This window comes from Acipenser ruthenus, chromosome 8 (assembly GCF_902713425.1).
Source record: "Acipenser ruthenus chromosome 8, fAciRut3.2 maternal haplotype, whole genome shotgun sequence".
Classification (NCBI taxonomy): domain Eukaryota; kingdom Metazoa; phylum Chordata; class Actinopteri; order Acipenseriformes; family Acipenseridae; genus Acipenser; species Acipenser ruthenus.
This window is the reverse complement of record NC_081196.1, coordinates 23,759,042-23,780,339: the sequence shown is the minus strand read 5'-3', so window position 1 is coordinate 23,780,339 and position 21,298 is coordinate 23,759,042. Positions and strand designations below refer to the sequence as shown.

The 21,298-nt window shown below is 43.4% G+C and overlaps 1 protein-coding gene across 1 annotated transcript in view; it reads right to left on the bottom strand.

Annotated features, from left to right (window-relative positions):
* The window catches only part of LOC117407413 (protocadherin-16-like), a 228,691-nt gene that overhangs the window by 191,563 nt on the left and 15,830 nt on the right, over nucleotides 1-21,298 (bottom strand). The window contains exon 2 of the mRNA XM_034012413.3: nucleotides 7,033-8,858. Coding sequence (XP_033868304.3) covers nucleotides 7,033-8,838 — 1,806 coding nt within the window. The 5' untranslated portion in view covers nucleotides 8,839-8,858. The remainder of the gene's footprint in view (nucleotides 1-7,032; nucleotides 8,859-21,298) is intronic.

Sequence of the window (21,298 nt, the reverse complement as noted above, 5' to 3'; positions counted from 1 at the left end):
AGGTTTTCAGTGTTAAGCACTTTGAGAGGCTAAAAGGTTAAAAATGACTGCTAAAAAAATAACCAATTATTTTCAAAGCAAAAATAGTGACAATGAATGCAGGGGGTCAAAATAAGCTGGCGATCGGCGCAATCCATCACCTAATACTATATTTGCGCCGGCTACTTTATTAAAAAAATATTAAGATTATTTTCGGTTATTATCATTCAGTGCATGTTTTGTCGTATTATTGTACTGTAAGGTGATATATAGTACATAATAGCTATACAAAAAAAGAGTATTCCTTTTGTTGTGATATTGTAACAATATGTACCCAGGAGCTTGTGAGAGATATTGGGGATTCATTTATAGAGGCTGTACACCTTTAAGAAGAAAGGCGTGATGGGATATCAGCTGTTTTCAGGTGACATACAAATGCTTCAGTGCAGAGGTGCTGGATTATTACACTGCGGTTTCATGCAACAGTTATGATGGTGACCAAACGTGTGCGAGTACTGTTGTGTTAAAATGGTTAAAATGAACAGTTGCATTCAAAAAATGTAGAACAGTGCAAAACAAAAATGGACGTGCATTAACAAAATGCCCTGAAAACTTAACATAAAGAAAACAATTTAAATGAAGCAATAAGCTCAATAATTAAGCTACAAGAGAAGTGAAAAGGTTATCGTTTTTTTTTTTGTTGACTCCGATAACCCTACGTTCTCTTTTCCCAGCCAAATCGTAGAGTGCCTAAATAAGCACGGTAATTTACCATAATAAAAAACAGTAATGAAAAAGAAAATGTAGAACATAAAAAAGCACAACCAGATATAGTCAACGAAAGACAACACATTATTTAAATTCTTTGTCGTATTATATATTTAAGGTAAGGCAAGTTTATTTTTCTGTTAAAAGTGCTCCTGGCTATAATGTTCTGCCGCCCGGCTGTACAGAATTCCTGGGGAGAACCCTGTAACTACAGGGTAGCCAACATCCCTGATAATTATAAATATAATGAATGAATAATTTTGTTTCCTTTTAATAGTGAGAAGACTATCAATCCGGCCAGATCAAGCTCCCTAACCTATCAAAAGGGGGTCTGTGTCAGTCAGCCTGCAAGGGACTTGCTCTCGTGTTACAGGAAAGGCCCCAGGCAGCTTCCTCCAGCACAAACACCCAGCACGTCTCCAGATGTGCGGCCAGCCTCTATAATATTAAACATAATGAGTCTTTCCTTGAGGATTCCAAAAAAATATGACCTCACGGCCCAGACAAGGCAGTTTTCCTACAGCCAGCACCAGCACAATAATATTAATTTGAAGGACAGGCATTAACACCACCTGTTTGGGATGGCAGCGTTGGTGAGACCTTTAGATTAGATTAAAGGAAGGCTAACCAAAACATTGTAAAATAAGCCCTGTACCCATCTCACTATCACACATCACTGTACAACTCTTACACTGGGCTTCAAAGAATGTTGGGATGCCCACCTACACTCTTCAAAATCAGCTATAGAACCAAGCAGCTGAGCTAGCTCTGAGTAGGGTCTAACATGGTTATATCTAAAATATCTGAATTCTACTAGAAATAGATAATAGAGGAGAAACCTCAAAATGGAGTGAGGTAACCAGTGGTGTACCACAGGGATCAGTATTAGGTCCTCTGCTATTCCTAATCTACATTAATGATTTAGACTCTGATATAGTAAGCAAACTCGTTAAATTTGCAGACGACACAAAAATAGGAGGAGTGGCAGACACTGTTGAAGCAGCAAAGGTCATTCAAAATGATCTAGACAGCATTCAAAATTGGGCAGACACATGGCAAATGAAATTTAATAGAGAAAAGTGTAAAGTATTGCATGCAGGCAATAAAAATGTGCATTATAAATATCATATGGGAGATACTGAAATTGAAGAAGGGAACTATGAAAAAGACCTAGGAGTTTATGTTGACTCAGAAATGTCTTCATCTAGACAATGTGGGGAAGCTATAAAAAAGGCTAACAAGATGCTTGGGTATATTGTGAGAAGTGTTGAATTTAAATCAAGGGAAGTAATGTTAAAACTCTACAATGCATTAGTAAGACCTCACCTAGAATATTGTGTTCAGTTCTGGTCACCTCGTTACAAAAAGGACATTGCTGCTCTAGAAAGAGTGCAAAGAAGAGCAACCAGAATTATCCCAGGTTTAAAAGGCATGTCGTATGCAGACAGGCTAAAAGAATTGAATCTATTCAGTCTTGAACAAAGAAGACTACGCGGCGATCTGATTCAAACATTCAAAATCCTAAAAGGTATAGACAATGTCAACCCGGGGGACTTCTTTGACTTGAAAAAAGAAAAAAGGACCAGGGGTCATAAATGGAGATTAGATAAAGGGGCATTCAGAACAGAAAATAGGAGGCACTTTTTTACACAGAGAATTGTGAGGGTCTGGAACCAACTCCCCAGTAATGTTGTTGAAGCTGACACCCTGGGATCCTTCAAGAAGCTGCTTGATGAGATTCTGGGATCAATAAGCTACTAACAACCAAACGAGCAAGATGGGCTGAATGGCCTCCTCTCGTTTGTAAACTTTCTTATGTTCTTATGTTCTTAATACAGTGGGGGGTCACACTTTACCTAAACCAGTACCTTATAAAAGTTTATCCTGGTAAATGTACACAGTATTTTTGCAGTTTTCCCATGCTTTTATCATGGTTATACTATGCATTTACCATAGTTTACCATGATTACATCTCTGGGATTTAGAATGATTGCATATGCTTTATCATGCTTTCACTATGCTTAAATATACTTTGCTATGCTTTTACTGTGGGAAAGTTTTATATGGGGTGGTTCCCAACATTTTCCAAGATGGGCACCACCATGGTTTTGAAGGAATTTTAGTGGAGCAACACCAGTATAGGACCAAAGACATACACACACAGCTTTATGTTACAAACTATTCTACAAGTACCAGTACTTTAGGTACTGTTGTTAAGACAAAATAGTTTTCTGTTCTGTGTATTTGCAGGTAATTGAGAGTGACGTTTTCTGCTTTGTGTTAAGGTTTGTTTAATAAAGTCTGAAGTTGGATCAGATAAGAGGGCAGAGTGGGGCAGTCCCTAGGATGGAGAAGGAAGGAAACCCTCTCTCCCCGCTCAGGGACTGACAGAGTTTAATTCCCCTGTCAGGAGCAGTGAGCCGGCTTCTCCCTTTACTCCCGATACCAGTCTGCAGTCCACTAGACAGAGAGACGATTCTTATTCCACAACCCGCTCCTTCCTCATCAGAAACAACTTCACATACTGGTTTAGAAGTTATTGAATTTTCACGCTGCCATATGCAGAAGTTCAAACTGTGAGTGCACCAGTTTTGAAAACCTAAATGCATACCACAGTATCTGAGTGTCTGTAATATTATTCTGTTGCACTATTTTAAATAAAAACTAAACAAAAAAAATAACTAAAAGCTTAAAGGTGTGTTTGGTGGTGGTCCGATATTGAGAATTATCGTTGGTGTTTGGGAGAGTTGTGAAGCCGTGTTTCCGTGTAAACGATGGCTCCGCCTGAAACCATGGTATTCAAAAGTATATATATTGTTTTGTGCAATTTTTTGTTTTGGCCCTTGTGCCTATTTATTTGTTTTGTCTATTATTTACAGTGGCTCTCAAAAGTATTCACCCCCCTTGGACTTTTCCACATTATATTGTGTTACAGCATGGAATCAAAATGGATTTAATTAGGAGTTTTTACCACTGATCAACACAAAAAAAGTCCATAATGTCAAAGTGAAAAATAAAATCTACAAATTGTTCTAAATTAATTACAAATACAAAACAGAAAACAATTGATTGCATAAGTATTCACCCCCTTGAGTCAATATTTGGTAGAGGCACCTTTGGCAGCAATTACAGCCATAAGTCTATTTGGATAAGTCTCTACCAGCTTTGCAGATATGGACACTGCAATTTTTTCCCATTCTTCTTTGCAAAATTGCTCAAGCTCTGTCAAGTTGAGTGGGGACCTTTGGTGAACAGCAGTTTTCAACTCTTTCCACATATTTTCAATTGGATTGAGGTCTGGGCTTTGACTGGGCCACTCCAGAACATTCACCTTTTTGTTTTTAAGCCACTCCAGTGTGGCTTTGGCTGTATGTTTGGGGTCATTGTCCTGCTGGACGATGAATCTTCTCCCAAGTCCCAGGTCTCTTGCAGACTTCAGCAGGTTTTCCTCCAGGATTTCTCTGTACTTTGCTGCATCCATTTTGCCCTCTATCTTCACGATCTTTCCAGGCCCTGACGCAGAGAAGCATCCCCATAGCATGATGCTGCCACCACCATGCTTCACGGTAGGGATGGTGTTCTCAGGATGATGTGCGGTGTTAGGCTTGCGCCAAACATAGTGCTTAGCGTTGAGGCCAAAAAGCTCTATTTTGGTCTCATCAGACCATAGAATCTTCTTCCACTTGGTCTCAGAGTCTTCCACATGCCTTCTGGCAAACTCTAGCCGAGATATGATGTGAGTTTTTTTCAACAATGGCTTTCTTTTTGCCACTCTCCCATAAAAGCCAGTTTTGTGAAGCATCCGGGCTATTGTTGCCGTATGCAGTGTCTCCCAGCTCAGCCGTGGAAGACTATTTTAGAGTTGCCATAGGCCTCTTGGTGGCCTCCCTGACTAGTGCCCTTCTCGCCCGGATACTCAGTTTTTGAGGACGGCCTGTTCTAGACAGATTCACAGTTGTGCCATATTCTCTCCATTTCTTATTAATGGACTTTACTGTGCTCCGGGGGATATTCAATGCCTTGGAAATGTTCTTATATCCTACCCCTGATTGGTGCTTTTGAAGAACCTTATTCCGGATTTGCTTTGAATATTCCTTCGTCTTCATGATGTAGTTTTTGTTAGGAAATGTACTAACCAACTGTGGAACCTCCCGGAGACAGGTGTATTTAACTTGAAATCATGTGAAACACCTTAATTGCACATAGGTGGACTCCATTCAACTAATTATGTGACTTCTAAAGACAGTAGGTTGCACCAGAGCTTATTTAGGTGTGTCACAGCAAAGGGGGTGAATACTTATGCAATCAATTATTTTCTGTTTTATATTTGTAATTAATTTAGAACAATTGGTAGATTTTATTTTTCACTTTGACATTATGGACTTTTTTGTATTGATCAGTTGCAAAAACTCCTAATTAAATCCATTTTGATTCCATGTTGTAACACAATAAAAGTCCAAGGGGGATGAATAATTTTGAGAGCCACTGTATTATTAAACATTTGCAAAAACACTTTAAACTTGCAGTTTCTGTCTATGGATCTCCTTCCTGATTTCCACCAGCCTGTGCTATGACGCTATCTTTACCGCACATGGTGTCAGAGTGGTATAGGGCCCCTAGAGACAGAGAGGAACTGCAGTTTTACAAAAAAAATAGATGAAAAAGGAAAGTCTGGAGGAGCAGCAGTGCCGGCTAGAGGCAGAATGGGCTCCTTTCTGTAAGGAGTGTGGGGATTTTGGGCACGGCTTCAAGGAGTGCCCATGGGTTGACCTCCTCTTCAGAGAGGCCTTCGGGAGGTCCAAGGTGGAGCTTGGGCACTAAATGGTGTGCTGCTGTCTTCAGGATAAAGATGAGGGGCCAGCATGGTCACTGCCGGAGTGCCCTACGCTGCTGCCAGCATTTCCGCTGCCAGCGTTGCCACCATCAAACACACCTATGTTTTGACAGGGAGGAATCTAACCCTCTCCCTGCCAAAGCAGTATTCCCCACACACACCTGTGCACCGGCAGGGCTTTCACCCTGCCACACTGCCACAAGGAGCCACAGGGCCAAGTTACTTTCTGCCAAGCCTTCTTACCCTGTTAGCATTGCTGGCTTTTACTGAGGAAACTCAGTAACGATGAAGGATGTGTTCATTTATCTCACTTTCTCTCAACTCGTTTTGGACAATTTCCCCACTGAACAAGCCCACTTCTGAGATCATAATTGCTTTTGGATAAAAAAACTGCCTTTCATTCTTTCTTTCTTTCTATGTGTCCATCTGTCACTATTTATGAACTTCACATATTTAGAGCACACAAACACAGGTGAACTCTGCAGGTAATTACTACTGTACATCATTCCCATATACCATGGCCATGTAACAACAACAGAATAGCAATTCGGTCTCCAGGATTTAATATACCATTACTGTGAGTAAAAACTGTAATATGGCTGTCACGTTGCCATTTTTAATAGGAGCTCAAGGACACCAAAATGTGTGAAACAAATAGTCCCAGAGATGCCAGCAGAAACATGTGTGATTCATATAAACATTCCTCATGGGAATCCTTAATAATGTATGGTTGGGGTTTGGTCTCCTCAGTTGTTCTTTAATTTAGCCCCATCCATTAAACATTGTTTCTATTCAAATACCAGCAGGAGAGGTCAAGTGCCAACATAGATTCACCTTTACACGAGCTAACAATAAAAACACCAGACTTTAGATGGAAGCTACTTTAAGTCAACAATTAATTTAAAAGGTTTGCAGTTTTACTCCCCGATCATTGAACACATTTTTAAGCTCTCAGTTTCCATGGCAATCTTTTACAGAGGTGAACTAGAGGACAGTCAACTCCCTTTAATTCTCAGAGAGCAGGTGAATTCTCAATTAGCACTATTAACAAACGCTTCACAAATGCTTAACAAACTTCACTAAAAAGGTCAAATTACAATCAAATTACTCACATTTTGCTGTTATGATTTTCCAGAATAACATACATATTTTTTTACATAGAAGAATACAAATTATATATCAAACTCCTTCAGTTAAGTTCCAAGGAAGAAGCAATTATGTCAATAGCATAAATCTCACCACCTCTGTAAATCTGTATCAAGAAAAAAAAGATCACTGTGATCTACACCCCCTGTATAACTAAGGTAATGTAAGTGACTTATGTGCATACCTTCTGGTGCACTTTTGACACTGTACAAGTTTCAGCAGTTCTTCAGATATGTGTACAAAATATAATAGTGACATTGTGTATGAAAGCAATATTTTTTAAAAAAAACATGACCAGTTCCTACCTGAAGAAAGCAAGTTCCCGCAGCTGTGTTTTCCTTGATTGAGACATTGTAGAAGTTACTATCGAAAACAGGCTCATTGTCATTTATATCCTGCAAGACTACACTGACCACAGCTGTGGAAGACAGAGCAGGTCGGCCTCCATCTGTGGCCACCACAATAATTCTTGGCTTGGGGTCTGTCTCGTAATCCAGCTCTGTTGCAGTGGTGATGATCCCGGTAACTGGGTCGATTGTAAACCAATCAGAATGTGTCCCACGGTCTTGGAGGATGCTATATTTGACGTCCCCATTGGGACCTTGGTCTTTATCTCTGGCTGTCACCTGAAGGACAAAACTGCCAGGGTAGACCACCTCGGGGATAGTTTGCTTGTATACCTGCTGGTCAAAAAGAGGGGGGTTGTCATTGACATCAGTGACCTGAATTGTAAATGAGGACTCTGCCCTCAATGGAGGGGTCCCTGAGTCAGTGGCCATCACCCTCAGTTCATAGGAATCTCTTTCTTCCCTGTCTAAAATCTTGTCAACACAAATGAGGTAGATGATGTTATCCTTAGTGGTTAGACCAAACTTGCCGTCTCCCCCTTCCAAGGAGACATTTACATTTGAGTACTCGCTATAATCTGGGTCAGATACTGAAATTCGTGCAACATATTGGCCTGGTTGGGCTCCCTCAGAGATCCGTGGGGACCCATCCTCACTGAGGAAAATGATGGTCATGGTAGGCTGGTTATCATTGTAATCACGCACATGGATGGACACAAAAGCATTGGTGATCTCTGGTTGGCTGGCGTTGTCCCGAGCTTGGACCACCAACTCATGGACTTTTCTCATTTCATAGTCAAGGGGCTTGCTGAGGGTTATTATGCCTGTGTGTGGGTCAATAAGAAAATATCGGTCAGGGTCACTCTGCCTTCTGTTAATCTCATAGATGACTAGTCCATTGTCTCCCTCATCGGCATCTGAAGCAAACACCTGCAGGATGGTGCTACCAGGCTTCATGTTTTCAGAGATCAGGGTGTGATAGCGGCTCTGATTAAAGACAGGGGCATTGTCATTTATATCTTGGACCAAGACATCCAGAATCATATGCCCTGTCTTCCTTGGAGAGCCACCATCAAAAGCTTCCAAGTACAAGGAATATGAAGATACCTGCTCTCGATCCAGGATCCCATTTACCACAAGATCCAAGTACAAGACCTCATTGGAGCCTCTCTTGGTCTGAAGTCGGAAAGCTTGTCCCATGTTGCCATTTTTTACTAGGTAACCCTGTGTACTGAGCTGGCCTTTATCAGCATCAGATGCTGGTTCTAAGGAAAACCTAGTCCCTATTGCTGTTTGTTCTGGGATCTTCAAAGTAGCCCTGCTCTTAGGAAAGCTGGGTGCATGGTCATTGATGTCATTGACCACAATTGTTACCTCCACTGTCACCCCCTGCATGGTGACAGCAATAAAGTTGTAGCGGTCCCTGGTCTCCCGGTCCAGGACTTTGGCTGTCTTAATAATGCCGGTGGTTTCATCAATGTGCAAGTCGCTGCCAACCCCTGTGCTTTCCAAGTCTGATATGAAGTACAAGGAGGCAGTGGTTCCAGGGGGAAGCCCAGCACTGATGTCCCCCACGATAGTGCCAGCTGGCTGCTCCTCATCCAGCTGTAGGTCTAGGGTTCCCAACACCGTGGATGAGTGACCGGTTATAAGTCCGAAGGCCACGTAGAGAAGAAGCAGCACCCGTTTGTTCCAGGTCCCTCGTTTGTTCAGTCGTTCCATTGCAAGCTCTCCCAATCCGATAAGCGGAGAACCAATCCTCATGTAGGCAGGTTGCCTTAATCCTGAAAGAAATAGACATGGAACACATGTATTATTGTTTTATTATTATTATTATTATTATTAGTAGCCGTAGTAGTAGTCATAGTAGTACTAGTAGTATTACAGTTCAAAGGACAAGTATTTATTTATTTTATTTATTTATTTGTTTATTTAGCAGACGCCTTTATCCAAGGCGACTTACAGAGACTAAGGTGTGTGAACTATGCATCAGCTGCAGAGTCACTTACAAATACATCTCACCTGAAAGACGGAGCACAAGGAGGTTAAGTGACTTGCTCAGGGTCACACAATGAGTCAGTGGCTGAGGTGGGATTTGAACCGGGGCCCTCCTGGTTACAAGCCCTTTTCTTTAACCACTGGACCACACAGCCTCCTTCAAATGACATTTTCAAATACAATGTTTTACTATCCCCTTGCCTTTTTGCAATCATTCTGAGTTCTTGTTATTCTGTGCCTTGACTTGGTTCATCAGTTCTAGTTGCCAGATATCATAAACATCTGTAACCCAGGCTAGATTGGCATCTATAAAGGGTCTTTATAGAAATTAGAGTCAGTGCCATGTAGTAAAGGATCACTCTCTCCTAACTATGACTCAACTCAACTTCAAAGCATCTAAGAAAACTGTATACCCTTTAAATTTGCATCATATTTTTTGTATCTGTTTATTATGCCACAATGTGTGTTCATAATCATTATGTATTGCTGTGTTTGCACTCACTCAAATATATTTACATTTAGGGTAAGCATGAGTCATTTCTGTAATAATGAGAGAGAATGGCTACAAGGAGTGTGCACCGTTCATTCAGTCCCCCATTGCAAGATACACATATTTTACATATAGGCAATCTGTCTGCCGTCCCACAGCTCAATTATGAAGAACGTTCTGTCTCCCAAGGACAAACTTCTAAAGACTTAGCCACTTGTCACAACCCTAACACACTAACCCTTTAGTATATAATATATCATTCACACACAACATTTGCATACATTTCTTACAAATACCTAATTCATCAATCTTACATTCCTTTGAAGCAACCAGTAACCACATGTCCCCCATGACTTGGGGCTGGACTTGTCGTGCTTTTCCAAATCACCATGCGCATGCAGTTCAGTCCCTGCATTTGCTTCTAATTAAGTAGAGGCAGTTCCAATATTTTGACAGTCTAGGCTTATACACTGAGTCTAATATACCCAAAGGTACCTGTTTTTTTAACCTAGCTGTTACATTAAAACTCTGGAATGTGCCAGAATGTTAACTTTTAATTTGAGCCTTTCGTCTGTTGGAGCAGCTGTTTATGATATTAAATGTTCCCCACATCACAACACCCTGGGGTGCCAGCAGACAGAATGTGTCATGATCATCAAAAATCATGATACCAAAACAATACTATAGATGGAGCAGGTCATGTTCATTCTGAAACAGCAGTGTCCTAAAACACCCTGCTGGAGTGCATGCAGTTAGCATAGGTTATCCCTGAAGATCCCTTGATATCCATGCAAGAATGTCTCCAAAGCACAGATGACCATACCCTGTTGGCTCTTCTTATTGTCCCATAAACGCCCTGAACGAACGCTAATGACCAGACTACATCCAACAATGCAAAATAATAGCCAAAACTACTGACCAGAAACAAAAATCTATTTGCTAAAAGAAAAAACCAACAAAAGAGGAATCGAGCCCAAATGGAGCAAAAGAAGGCCCCTCCCGCTTGGGGGGAAGCGGTTTTGAGAGCAATCCCACAAGCATCTCGGCTCGAGTCTTTGTGAGTGTCAATGCAATGAGTCATAGCTACTAAAGTCTTTGAAATGTATTTATGGGCCTCAACAGGAGGGAGTAATTAATGGCTTACAAGCTACCACTGAGCTCAGAATATAAGGCAGTTTCAGATTTTTCCATGGTACAAGGGGCAGTTAAAAGCTTAGATTTTTATTGACACCAGCATCCCCCTCCACTCTCTTTTAGCCTGACACAGGTGCAGACAAAATGCATTGAGGGATACATTGTCAAGTGTCTGATTGCTAAGCAGTTTGCACACTTAAATATGGGTCGGTAACTAGGCCTCTAGTTCTAGACTGGCTTTGGATAGAATAGGAGCAATTTGGACTTACCCAGCACAGTGTATTAACTACACTAGACTGGAACCCAGGACCCTAATATGTTCTGTAGAAGCTTTGGATAACATGCAGCTTTTTCATACAGTATCACTAAGTATTGTTTGGTTTTAAAAAATCAAAGTTATTTTTGTATCCAACACTAATGATTATTAAACTGAAAACAAGGACTGCTAAAGGATTTGTCCGATTTGCCTCTTGCGCAGCAAACAGTTCTGTATTGGCATACATTTTGGAGATATTGGAATTTAATTTGTTCAGGAATTATGCATCATTATCTCTTTTCAACAAACACCACTGTGTTTCCCAAGCAGATACTGTATTTCCTTTTCAAATCTGAATAATAGTCTGCTGACTAGCTTACTAACTTATTAATAAATGCTGCTCATAAACCCAATTTCAAAGATCCATACATTTTTTATCATGGATTTTTCATTTTTACTATTTTCGGGTAGGTTATCAAAAAGTCTAAAAAAATGTGCTGTGAAAAAATGTCTATAAGTAAACCTAGTAGGCTAATACCGGTAGACAAGTTTAATAATCTTTACCCCAATGCAAAATGTACACTATATTGAAAATCTAAAAAAGGTTACTAGAATATAGAAGCTTTTAAATTCTGAATTATTTATTTTACCTACTGACTTCTTACAAATAAATATGTGTATGTACATAGTATATTTTAACAGTTCTGAAAAATGATACACACTTTGCACTGAAAAAAATGCTTTTCAAATAGAGATCGTACAATTCCTCTCAAAGAAAAAGATTTCCTTAAAATTCTTTTAAATATCAGAACATTCCACACTTAAAGGTTAGGTTACTTACCGTAACCCTTGTTCCCTGAAAGAGAAAACGACCACCAAACATTATGTATGGGATATTCCTGCCCATTGGGTAGGTATCGGGTAGGGAGCCAATAGGCCCCTTCCTTGTATGATGCACTCGGTCCTGCCCATCAAGGGTATAAAACTACTATCCAAAGGAAGCCATTTCTCTTTTTCCGTCGAACCTGTGAGGGCAACCGAAGCGACTTCATGGTTGGTGGTTATCTTCTCTTTCAGGGAACCAGGGTTACGGTAAGTAACCTAATGTTCCCTTTCAATTAGAAGATGACCACCAAACATTATATATGGGATAATGTATACTAGAGCCGTCGTGAGGGAGAAGGATCGGCAGCATATGAGGGAGGTACAAGCACTGTCTAACCCAGAGGTTAGCGGTGTGAACTTACACCCTCAAGGACCCTTGTGCCTACAGAAGGCAAGGCAGGGTCTACCACATTAAGACGATAGAACCTGGAGAAGGTATGCAGCGTAACCCAGCTAGCTGCAGTACAAATATCAGACATCGAGGCACTTCTGAAGAGAGCCCAAGATGTAGCCAACCCTCTAGTGGAGTGTGCGGCTACCCTACCAGGTGGGGGCAAGCCAGCACTATTATATGCAGTCGAGACTGTAACCACAATCCAGTGTGACAGACGCTGCTTAGAGAGGGATTGTCCTAGGGTCTGTGTCCTGTGACAGACGGAGAGCTGGTCAGATCTCTGAGCTCTTGTGCTATTCATGTAGCATCTCAATGCCTGCACTGGGCAGAGACAGTTTAATCTCTCATCCTCCGTTGAAACAAACAGAGGTGGATGGAAGGACTCCAGTTCCACAGACTGATTAACGTGAAAGGCTGTAATCACCTTGGGGAGGAAAGCAGGGTTCATGCGCAGAGACACCCTGCTGCCATCTTCCCAAACACGCATGCAGGAGCTGTGCACAGACAGCGCCTGCAGCTCACTGACCCGCTTAGCAGAGGTGATCCCCAACAGGAAGGCTGTCTTCATAGACAGGTATTTCAACTCTATGGAGTGTATAGGCTCAAACCGGGCCTTTGTGAAAGCCTCCGGTACAATATTAAGGCTCCATTCGGGGAGAACAGTCCTCCTAGGAAGGGTAATCGGCAACGCCTTTAAGAAAACAGATAGCCAAAAAAGGCGGGCCCAGAGACATTGAAACTACGGGGGCATGGCAAGCAGAGATAGCCACTAAATACACATTCAAGGTCGAAGGTGACCTACCAGCATCAAGCAGTTCTTGCAGAAACTGTAAAATGACTGGCATAGGGCAAGATATGGGGTCGTGGCTCCTAGCCAGACACCAAGTTTGGAATACCTCCACTTATAGGTATACAAAGACCTAGTGGAGTCTGCCCTCTCGCTCTGCAATGTACCCACGACCGCATCCAATAGCCCAAGGGCTAACCAGCGGTCCCTTTTAGGGGCCAAACCCAGAGCTGGAACCTGCCCGGTTCTGGGTGCCAGAGGGAGCCTCTCGCCTGAGGAGATCCGAGCGGAGCGGATTCTCCCAGGGCTGGCCGTGTAACAGCTGGCACAGGGTCAAAAACCAGACTCTCCTGGGCCGCTAGGGGACCACTAGGAGAACCGACGTTTTCTCTAACCAGACCTTTTCGACTTTTTGTAAGGCGAAGCTGAGTTACTTCCTGTGCACTGGACGAAAAGGGGCTGCTTTTAAAGGAAGGAGCCACCTTCCCATGAGGCCGCAATAGAATTGCATCATGGTCCTCCTCAGCAATGCTGAAATCCGGGTCTGTAACATCCAGGGCAACCACCAGTGCAGACGGGGTCAACTCCGGGGCGGGCATTATCGGCTGAGCTGGGGCCAGAGCAAGGGCTTGAGCCTGCAGCCTGGCAAGGGGCTCCCCCGTGTATTAAAGCACTCAGGCAGCAAGGGTGCAGATGCACCGAGGACACTGAGTGAGGTAGAATACAGTACTGGTGCACCGAAGGATCGGGGGCACCAAGTGCAGGTGTTATTGTGGTGCTAAGCATCGAGGCATGGAGCATCTAAACACCGAGGGTGCCAAAGCACTGAGAGGTGCCCAGCCTTAACTGTGTGAAGTCAACACAACCCGGGAGCGCCTAGCATATACCGGGGTGGATACACAGGCTCGAGTTGCTGCGGTAGGCAATCAGGAGAGCAGTATAGGTGAGCGCACGGTGCTGCACCACAATGCAGAGCAGCGATAACCTGGTTCTGGACCACGTGCAGTCACACAACGGGACAGCGCATAGCGTATGCCAAGGTGGAGCACAGGCTCAAGGAGCTGTGGCGTGTTAGGCAGGAATAAAAGTGTACTGTTTTTTTTGTTTGTTTGTTTTTTTCTAACTGCAAAGACAGTAATAGGAATAGCACTTCAGCTATGGGAGAAACACATTCACCATGTCAGGCGGGTGACCAAATGCGCCAAGTATGCGGGTGAATCAAGCCTGCTGATTCAACTCAACAGCGGGACACAGCAGAGCTGGGTCCCATGGAGGAATCACGCTGCTACTAGTTTTTTTTCTTTTTAAACTGCTAGGCAGTAAGACAAAACACATATACACACACAACAGCACAGTTGTGAGGGTAAAATAGCAGTCACCACGGCAGCGTGTTGTTTTTTTTAAACCAGTGCGCTGATTAGGCGGGCTGAAACAAGCCGGTGGAAGCCATTCAACAGCGGGGTGCAGCAGAGGAAGAACCACGCTTGTATTATTTTTTATTTCTAAACTGTAAAGCAATAAAGAAACGAATACATACACACTCCACGGCAACACGGGTAACTGATTTTGTTTTGTTTTTACCAGCCCACTGAGTAAGCGGGCTGAAACAAGCTGCCGTAAGCAGCAGAGCTGGGTCCTGATGGAGGAATCGCGGCAGTGAAATAAAATAGCCTAAAGCTCTAAAACCTGGGCCATCTGGGCCTTAAGGTCCATAATATCCCTTGCCTGCTTGGAACGCTTCACCCTTCTCGCTTGCGGAGATGGGGAGCGACTGAGGGCAGTCTGCGCATCGGGGATGTCAGGGGGTCATGGAGGAGGGGCTCTGGGGCTCCAAGAGCCACCGACGGTCCGGCCATATAGGACGCAGAGCTCTCCCTCATGTCCCTCTCCAGACGAGCTTCCTTTACCCAGGGCTGGAAACCTTGCAGATGTTACAAGCCACCTCCTTTTCAAGGGCCGAGGTGGCATGTTGCACGCCCAAGCATCGCACGCAGAGTGAATGCTTGTCCTCCAGGGATGTTGGCGTTGCAGGCCGTGCACGGGTGGAACCCCGACTTGCCTGACATGGGCCTGGTGTTCTGCATGCCGTGCAGAAAGAACCTCTCACACTGCGCTCAAGCACTAGTAAGTGCGAACGCTGTGCACTCACCCAGTAACACTAATAGTACCTAACACTGCGCACTGAATGCCTGTGTAGCAGTGTAGACACAAGCACCGCTCGACCTATGCACCGGGTGCAGCTCGTGTGCTGAGCCCGTGCACGCATGGAGTACCGCGACACCATGTGTGCTGAGTACTGTACCGTACCGAGAGCTGTAGCGCTAGGTCTAGGCAGTGGTAACCCCGTGCACCACCGGGGGCTGCTCACACCACGTACCGTGCACCGTGTACCATGCAGCCCTATGCGTGCCCGCACTAAGCACCTGTGCACCAAGATACCTGAGTATCAAGGGCGATGCATGCGCCGCGGTACCGGAGAGGCCACTACGCAGAGTGCCTACCCGAACCGTGTGGACAACACACCTGGTTAGCCCGTAGCATGTACCAGGGGGACAAGGCCGAAGCCGTGGTGGGTGAGTTAGCAGGCAGCACATGAAAAGGATAGTAAAGGGGAGAGCACACTTTTTTGGGGGGGGGGGGGGGGCCAAACCTACCGCACCGGGCGGGCCTACACAGCCAAGAGGGTCTACTCAACAGCGGGGATGCGGTAAAGCCTAGCCCCGTGGAGGAGACGAGGCTGGAATAGTCACTCAACAGAGGTGTACGGAAGGCCTAGCCCCGTGGAGGAACTGTGTACTCTCCGGAAGAAAAGACAACCATTCGTGGATGACTGCACAGGCAGTCGCTCACACATGACAGACAGATACAAAAGGCGGCCTACCACGCAAGCGAGGAGACTCGACTCGACTCGACTCGAGAAGCTCTTTTCTTATCAATATGCTCAGCTAAACACAAAGGTCTTACCTTACCGTCTTGAGAAGGAAAAAGAGAAATGGCTTCCTTTGGATAGTAGTTTTATACCCACGGTGGCCGGGACCGAGTGCATCATCCAGCTCAACAATACTTACCCAGTGGGCAGGAATATCCCATACATAATATTTGGTGGTCGTCTTCGAATTGAAAGGGAACTAAACTCTATGGTGAGAAGCAGTTTTGAGCATTAAAATATAGTATTGTATCTATCAATGGCAGTCCAACACAAGCTCTTCCTAGTGGCACAAAAGTAAATTGTGTGTGTGCACTGTATAAGAACACTGATCACTGAGACATTCATGATAGACTGCAGAAGAAATGTCATTGGTACCCAGCTACTTATAGTGCGTTTACACTTAAGCCGGGGACACACTGCCCAATGCGATCAATACGACGCGATTTTTCACTCGCATCGGGCAGTGTGTTGTGCTTTGTGATGCGATTTTACAGGATCGGCCAATCCATTTCAAGCGGCTTGAAAAGTTTAAACATGTTTAATATTTTGCAATGCGATTTCCTTGCATTGGGCAGTGTGTCACACCCACTCGCAAGTCTCAAAGTCAGCAACCAATGAGTTCACCGCGTTCAGTCATATGACGAGACAGACAAGCATGTATTGTCTCTCTATTAATACACACACACACACACACAAGGTATTCCATTGGTTTGTATATAATGTATACTATGATGTTAACTATTAGACGAAATATTTACATTATACAGTACTTAAATATGGGTGTGTGACAGGATGGCGTGTGTGATGACGTCAGGCCAGAAGCAGGAACTGGAAAAGGATACCGCGGTAGAGTGAAATGGCGTTTGCGCCGTCTTTATTTGAAATATAACAAAAATAAACCAAATGTCTTCACAACAAGAGAAAAAACTGCGCTCACCGAGCAAAATAAACAGTTAAACAAAAACAAGTCACGAATACAAAAAAAAGGAATACAATAACTGGTCCAGGTCAGGCTGAGCTGTAGCCGTCACTGTTCCTGGACTTATTCTTAAACTTAAAGCTTTTTCTCTCTCTCTCTCCCTCGTTGCTCTCGCTCCTACTACACCACCACCCCGAGCTGGAGAGCTGCAGACTTTTTATACAGGTGACCATCTCCCGATTAGCAACAAATTAAATCACCTAATTAATTCGGGAGATGGCCACCTTCTGCACGAGTTTAATAATCAACGGCTACGTCGTCACAAATACATAAATAATAACATACGCAGCGCTTCGCCGTCCTAAAACAAAATAAATAAACAAACAAACAAACAAACAAACACAAAATAACACGGCCGGAGGGGGACCCCGTTCTAAAATAAAATAAACAAATACTGAACAGGGCTGCTCGCCCTGTTACAGGGTGCTATAACTATGATTTATTTATTATTAATAGCGTTTTAATTAAATTATACCAAATAACATTTTTATTTACAATGAAGGGAAAACATAATGCATGTTTTCATTCTAAGCATTCTAAAAATGTGATTTGGTATAATTCAATTAAAACACTATTAATATTAAATGAATCATGGTTGTAACAGTATTTTTTAAGTATTGTGTAAATATTTTGTTTAATAGTTAAAAAGTGCAATGCTTATGGGGCTGTCAGACCTTGTTTTCAAAAGATATCACCACAGACATTATATACAAATCAATGGAATACCTTGGGGGTGTGTGTGTGTGTATTAATAGAGAGAGAATGTCTCCATATGTGGGTTTCACGATCACACGCCTTGTAGATAGTATTGTCATTGACTTGCCCCATTGCCACTGTACTTAGTGCATCCAGGGCAGGTCAAATATCAGGATAACATCACAAATTGTGCGTCCCTTCCTCCGATTTCAATTGGGCAGGTGTGATGCCCGCTCTCAGGGTCAACGCGACCTCCGCCAGAGAGATGCAACGATCGCATCGGGCAGTGTGTCCCCGGCTTTAAAAGCGTGCTTTGGGTCGATTAGGTTAAAAGAACCTTATCATTTGAGCTACCAGTTTACACTTTAGAAGCGCTCCAAACCAGCTCTGAGCCCGTATTGTGAACACACATTGCCCCGCATGTCTATGCATGAAAGTAAGTTTCATATTAGTTTAACATTCTCATATAACAACAACATTAATATATCTCAAAATCAGAATACTTTTCACCTCCTTCAGGTTATTGTGTTAAAATTGATTCTCTTATCAAGAAATTCATATGGGGGTATAAACAACCTCAGATTAAATATACTCCATTACAATGAGCCAAATCAGCTAGAGGTTTAACAGTTCCAAATTTTAAATTCATTTCGCTTTTCAAATACATTTCCTTAAAACCTGGCTGAACCTGCTGTCTACTGTGCCCTGGCGAGCAATCAAAGAAGTTTTAGTAACCCCTACTAGATTACAAGATGCTTTATTCACAGGGTTTACGCTCAGAAAGAGCACTTTACTTTATGGCTCTATTATAGCTTACTCGATTGCAAGCTGGAAAGCAGTTGAAAAGCATATGGGAATCAAATTTAAATGGCATCTACACTCTCCTATTTGGCATAATAAAGATCTTTTGTCTGGTAGTCAGCCTTTCTTCACAATGTCATGGTCTAAAAAAGGTATAATTACCTTAAATTATATATTTAATGGGGATGGTCTTCTCAGTTTCCAGGATTTATGTTCAATTTTAACAAGGAATACAGTAGCATGGAGGATAGAGGATTTGGCAACATACAAGAGCAGTTGTCTGAAAAGGGGTGTTGTTTTGACTTTATGAAATTTATAATTAAAGTTCGGGAGGAGAGTCAGACACCAATCTCCGCATCACCAAATTGAATCATTCAATTTACACATTAATTTAAATTGTTAGCACTATAAATACCCTCTTCACTTATCTCTCAGTTGTGTATTGATGTCATCGTACATGCACGCATTACGGTCAGTATTCTGAATTATTCCATTTCAGCGGAGGCAAGATCCACGCAACCAGTTCAAACAGCCCTCCCCACGACAACTTCGGTCGGCGGTATTACCAGTCCAAACTTCTCTTCCCAGATGTCTGCTTCTCCTGTCTGCCATGGCTCCTGCCTGGCCACTCGTTCCTCCGCAACTCCTGACATCAGAGACTGGACAATCTCCCAGCTCCAGCTTTATCTTCGTAGCAACAACATCCCATTCAAATCTACAGCACATAAGGAGAATTTGTTTACTTTATTTCATCCTTCCCGTCGCAGGCGCTATGACGTCAGCACTGATCGTTGCTTTACCCAGTGTTGCCAAGTCTTACAACAAAACAAGCCCAACCCATGTCAGTATGGGTGTTTTTACAAATTCCAACCTCACTCAAGAAGCAAGCCCAATTTCCGCGTATTATAAGCAGACTTGAAACACCTCGCCCGCACCGACTGCATCTCCACGAGCGCGTCTACTACCGGAAAAATCCGAAAGCAGGACCATCGCACCTGTCAATCAAAGGCTCATTCAGCAGTTCCTGAGCATTCTGGCTCCAACTATAACCTTTCAGGTTACCTCCCCTCATGGCAGGCGTCCAGCAGGCCCCTGCAGTGACCTCTTTGGCCACCATGGGTGTCCAGCAGGCCCTCATAGTGATCCTTTCTCTGTGAAATGCTTTTCTTTCTGCGCTTCAGCAGTTTTGAGCATTTGTATCCAGAGATTGTTTTTACAGTTAGGAGCAGCTGCTCCCGCGATCTATCCTGGGGTTTCGACACCCGCCACTGTTGTATAATATGCATCTGTAACCTTTCTGGTTACACCCCCTCATCACTGCAGGCGTCCAGCAGGCCCCTGCAGTGACCTCTTTGGCCACTATGGGCGTCCAGCAGGCCCCCATAGTGCTCCCTTCACCTCCAACTATAACCTTTCTTGTTCCCTTCCCTCACTGCAGGCGTCCAGCAGGCCCCTGCAGTGACCTCTTTGGCCACTATGGGCGTCCAGCAGGCCCCTATAGTGTTCCCTTCTCTGTCAAACGGTTTTCTACCAGCTGCGAGCTTCAACAGGGCCCCACAGCCCCCTTCTATTCCTTACCTCTGCGGTCTTCCAAATGTAACCTTTTAGGTTACCCTCCCCTCACTGCAGGCATTCAGCAGGCCCCTGCAGTGACCTCCCTGGCCGCCATGGGTGTCCAGCACAACCCCATAGTGGTCTCTTCTCTGTGAGATGCTTTTCTTCTTTCAGCTTATCGGCAGTTTATTCAAACACTTTCAAAACCGTTCCCATTTCTTTGAATATCAGTCAGGGCCGCAATACTGCATACTCTGGAGGCCATCTGTTTTTCTACATGTTAACTACTCCCTAATCCACGTGCATGCATTTCCTCAAATCCCTACTGCGTTCAGTTTGAGAAATTAATCTTTTATGTGGGACTTTGTCAAAAGCTTTCTGGAAATTTAAATAAACCATGTCATATGCTTTGCAATTTGTACGCAATGAGGATAAATCCTCGAGGCAGAGCTTTTATCTCCTACCTTCTCTCTATTTGATCCTTTCTGTCGGTTCCCTCAATGATGTCATACTCATGGTTTGGTTCCTTTTTTTCGCAAGGAACTCTGCCTGTGGGAGCTCCTACTAAAAGAAAGGAATGGCAGTACTTTTACGACAACTGTCTCCTGCTGCACAAAGACATTCAACCGTTCAAAGATGCAGCTCCCTCTCTTGGCTTTGGAGGATACTGCAAGGGAAAATTGGTTTTCTGCTCCATGGCCCAACGAATTCAGCATTATTCCTATAACCGATCACTCCTCATCATTGCGCAAAATGTGTCAATTTGCTGTAGCCGCACTCCTTTTGGGGGTCTTCCTGGGCTCAAAATCCATTCTTCTCCACTCACATAATTCACCTACAGTCTAAATCTTTAACAAGATCGTTCATTCTCCCACCATATAATGAGAATATTCAGAAGGATTACCTGTTTATCTGTTACTCATCAGTTCATTTTCAGAGCTCAACACATTCTCGGCCACCTGAATATAATCGATTCTCTTTCTTGTTTCCAAACGCAGAGATTCAGAGCATTAGCTCCCGAAGACGACCTCCTGCCAACTCCGATTCCTCATTTTTCAGACCTGACATTCATGTGAGCCACCTGCTGCATTCCCTGATTTCTGCAGGCTCAAGAAACAACTCTTCTCAGCATCACTCCCCGCTCACTGCAAATGTACTGGTCATCCTAGAATTGCTTTAAAATTTCACTTTGCATTCAACATTCCTTTCCATCATTTTCAGTACCCGTAGCGTCATTCTATGTTATGTCCCTTAAGAATAGAGCTATAAGATTTGAATTTCCGGCATCAAGTTTTTCTACAAACTCAACTCAATTTCGGTG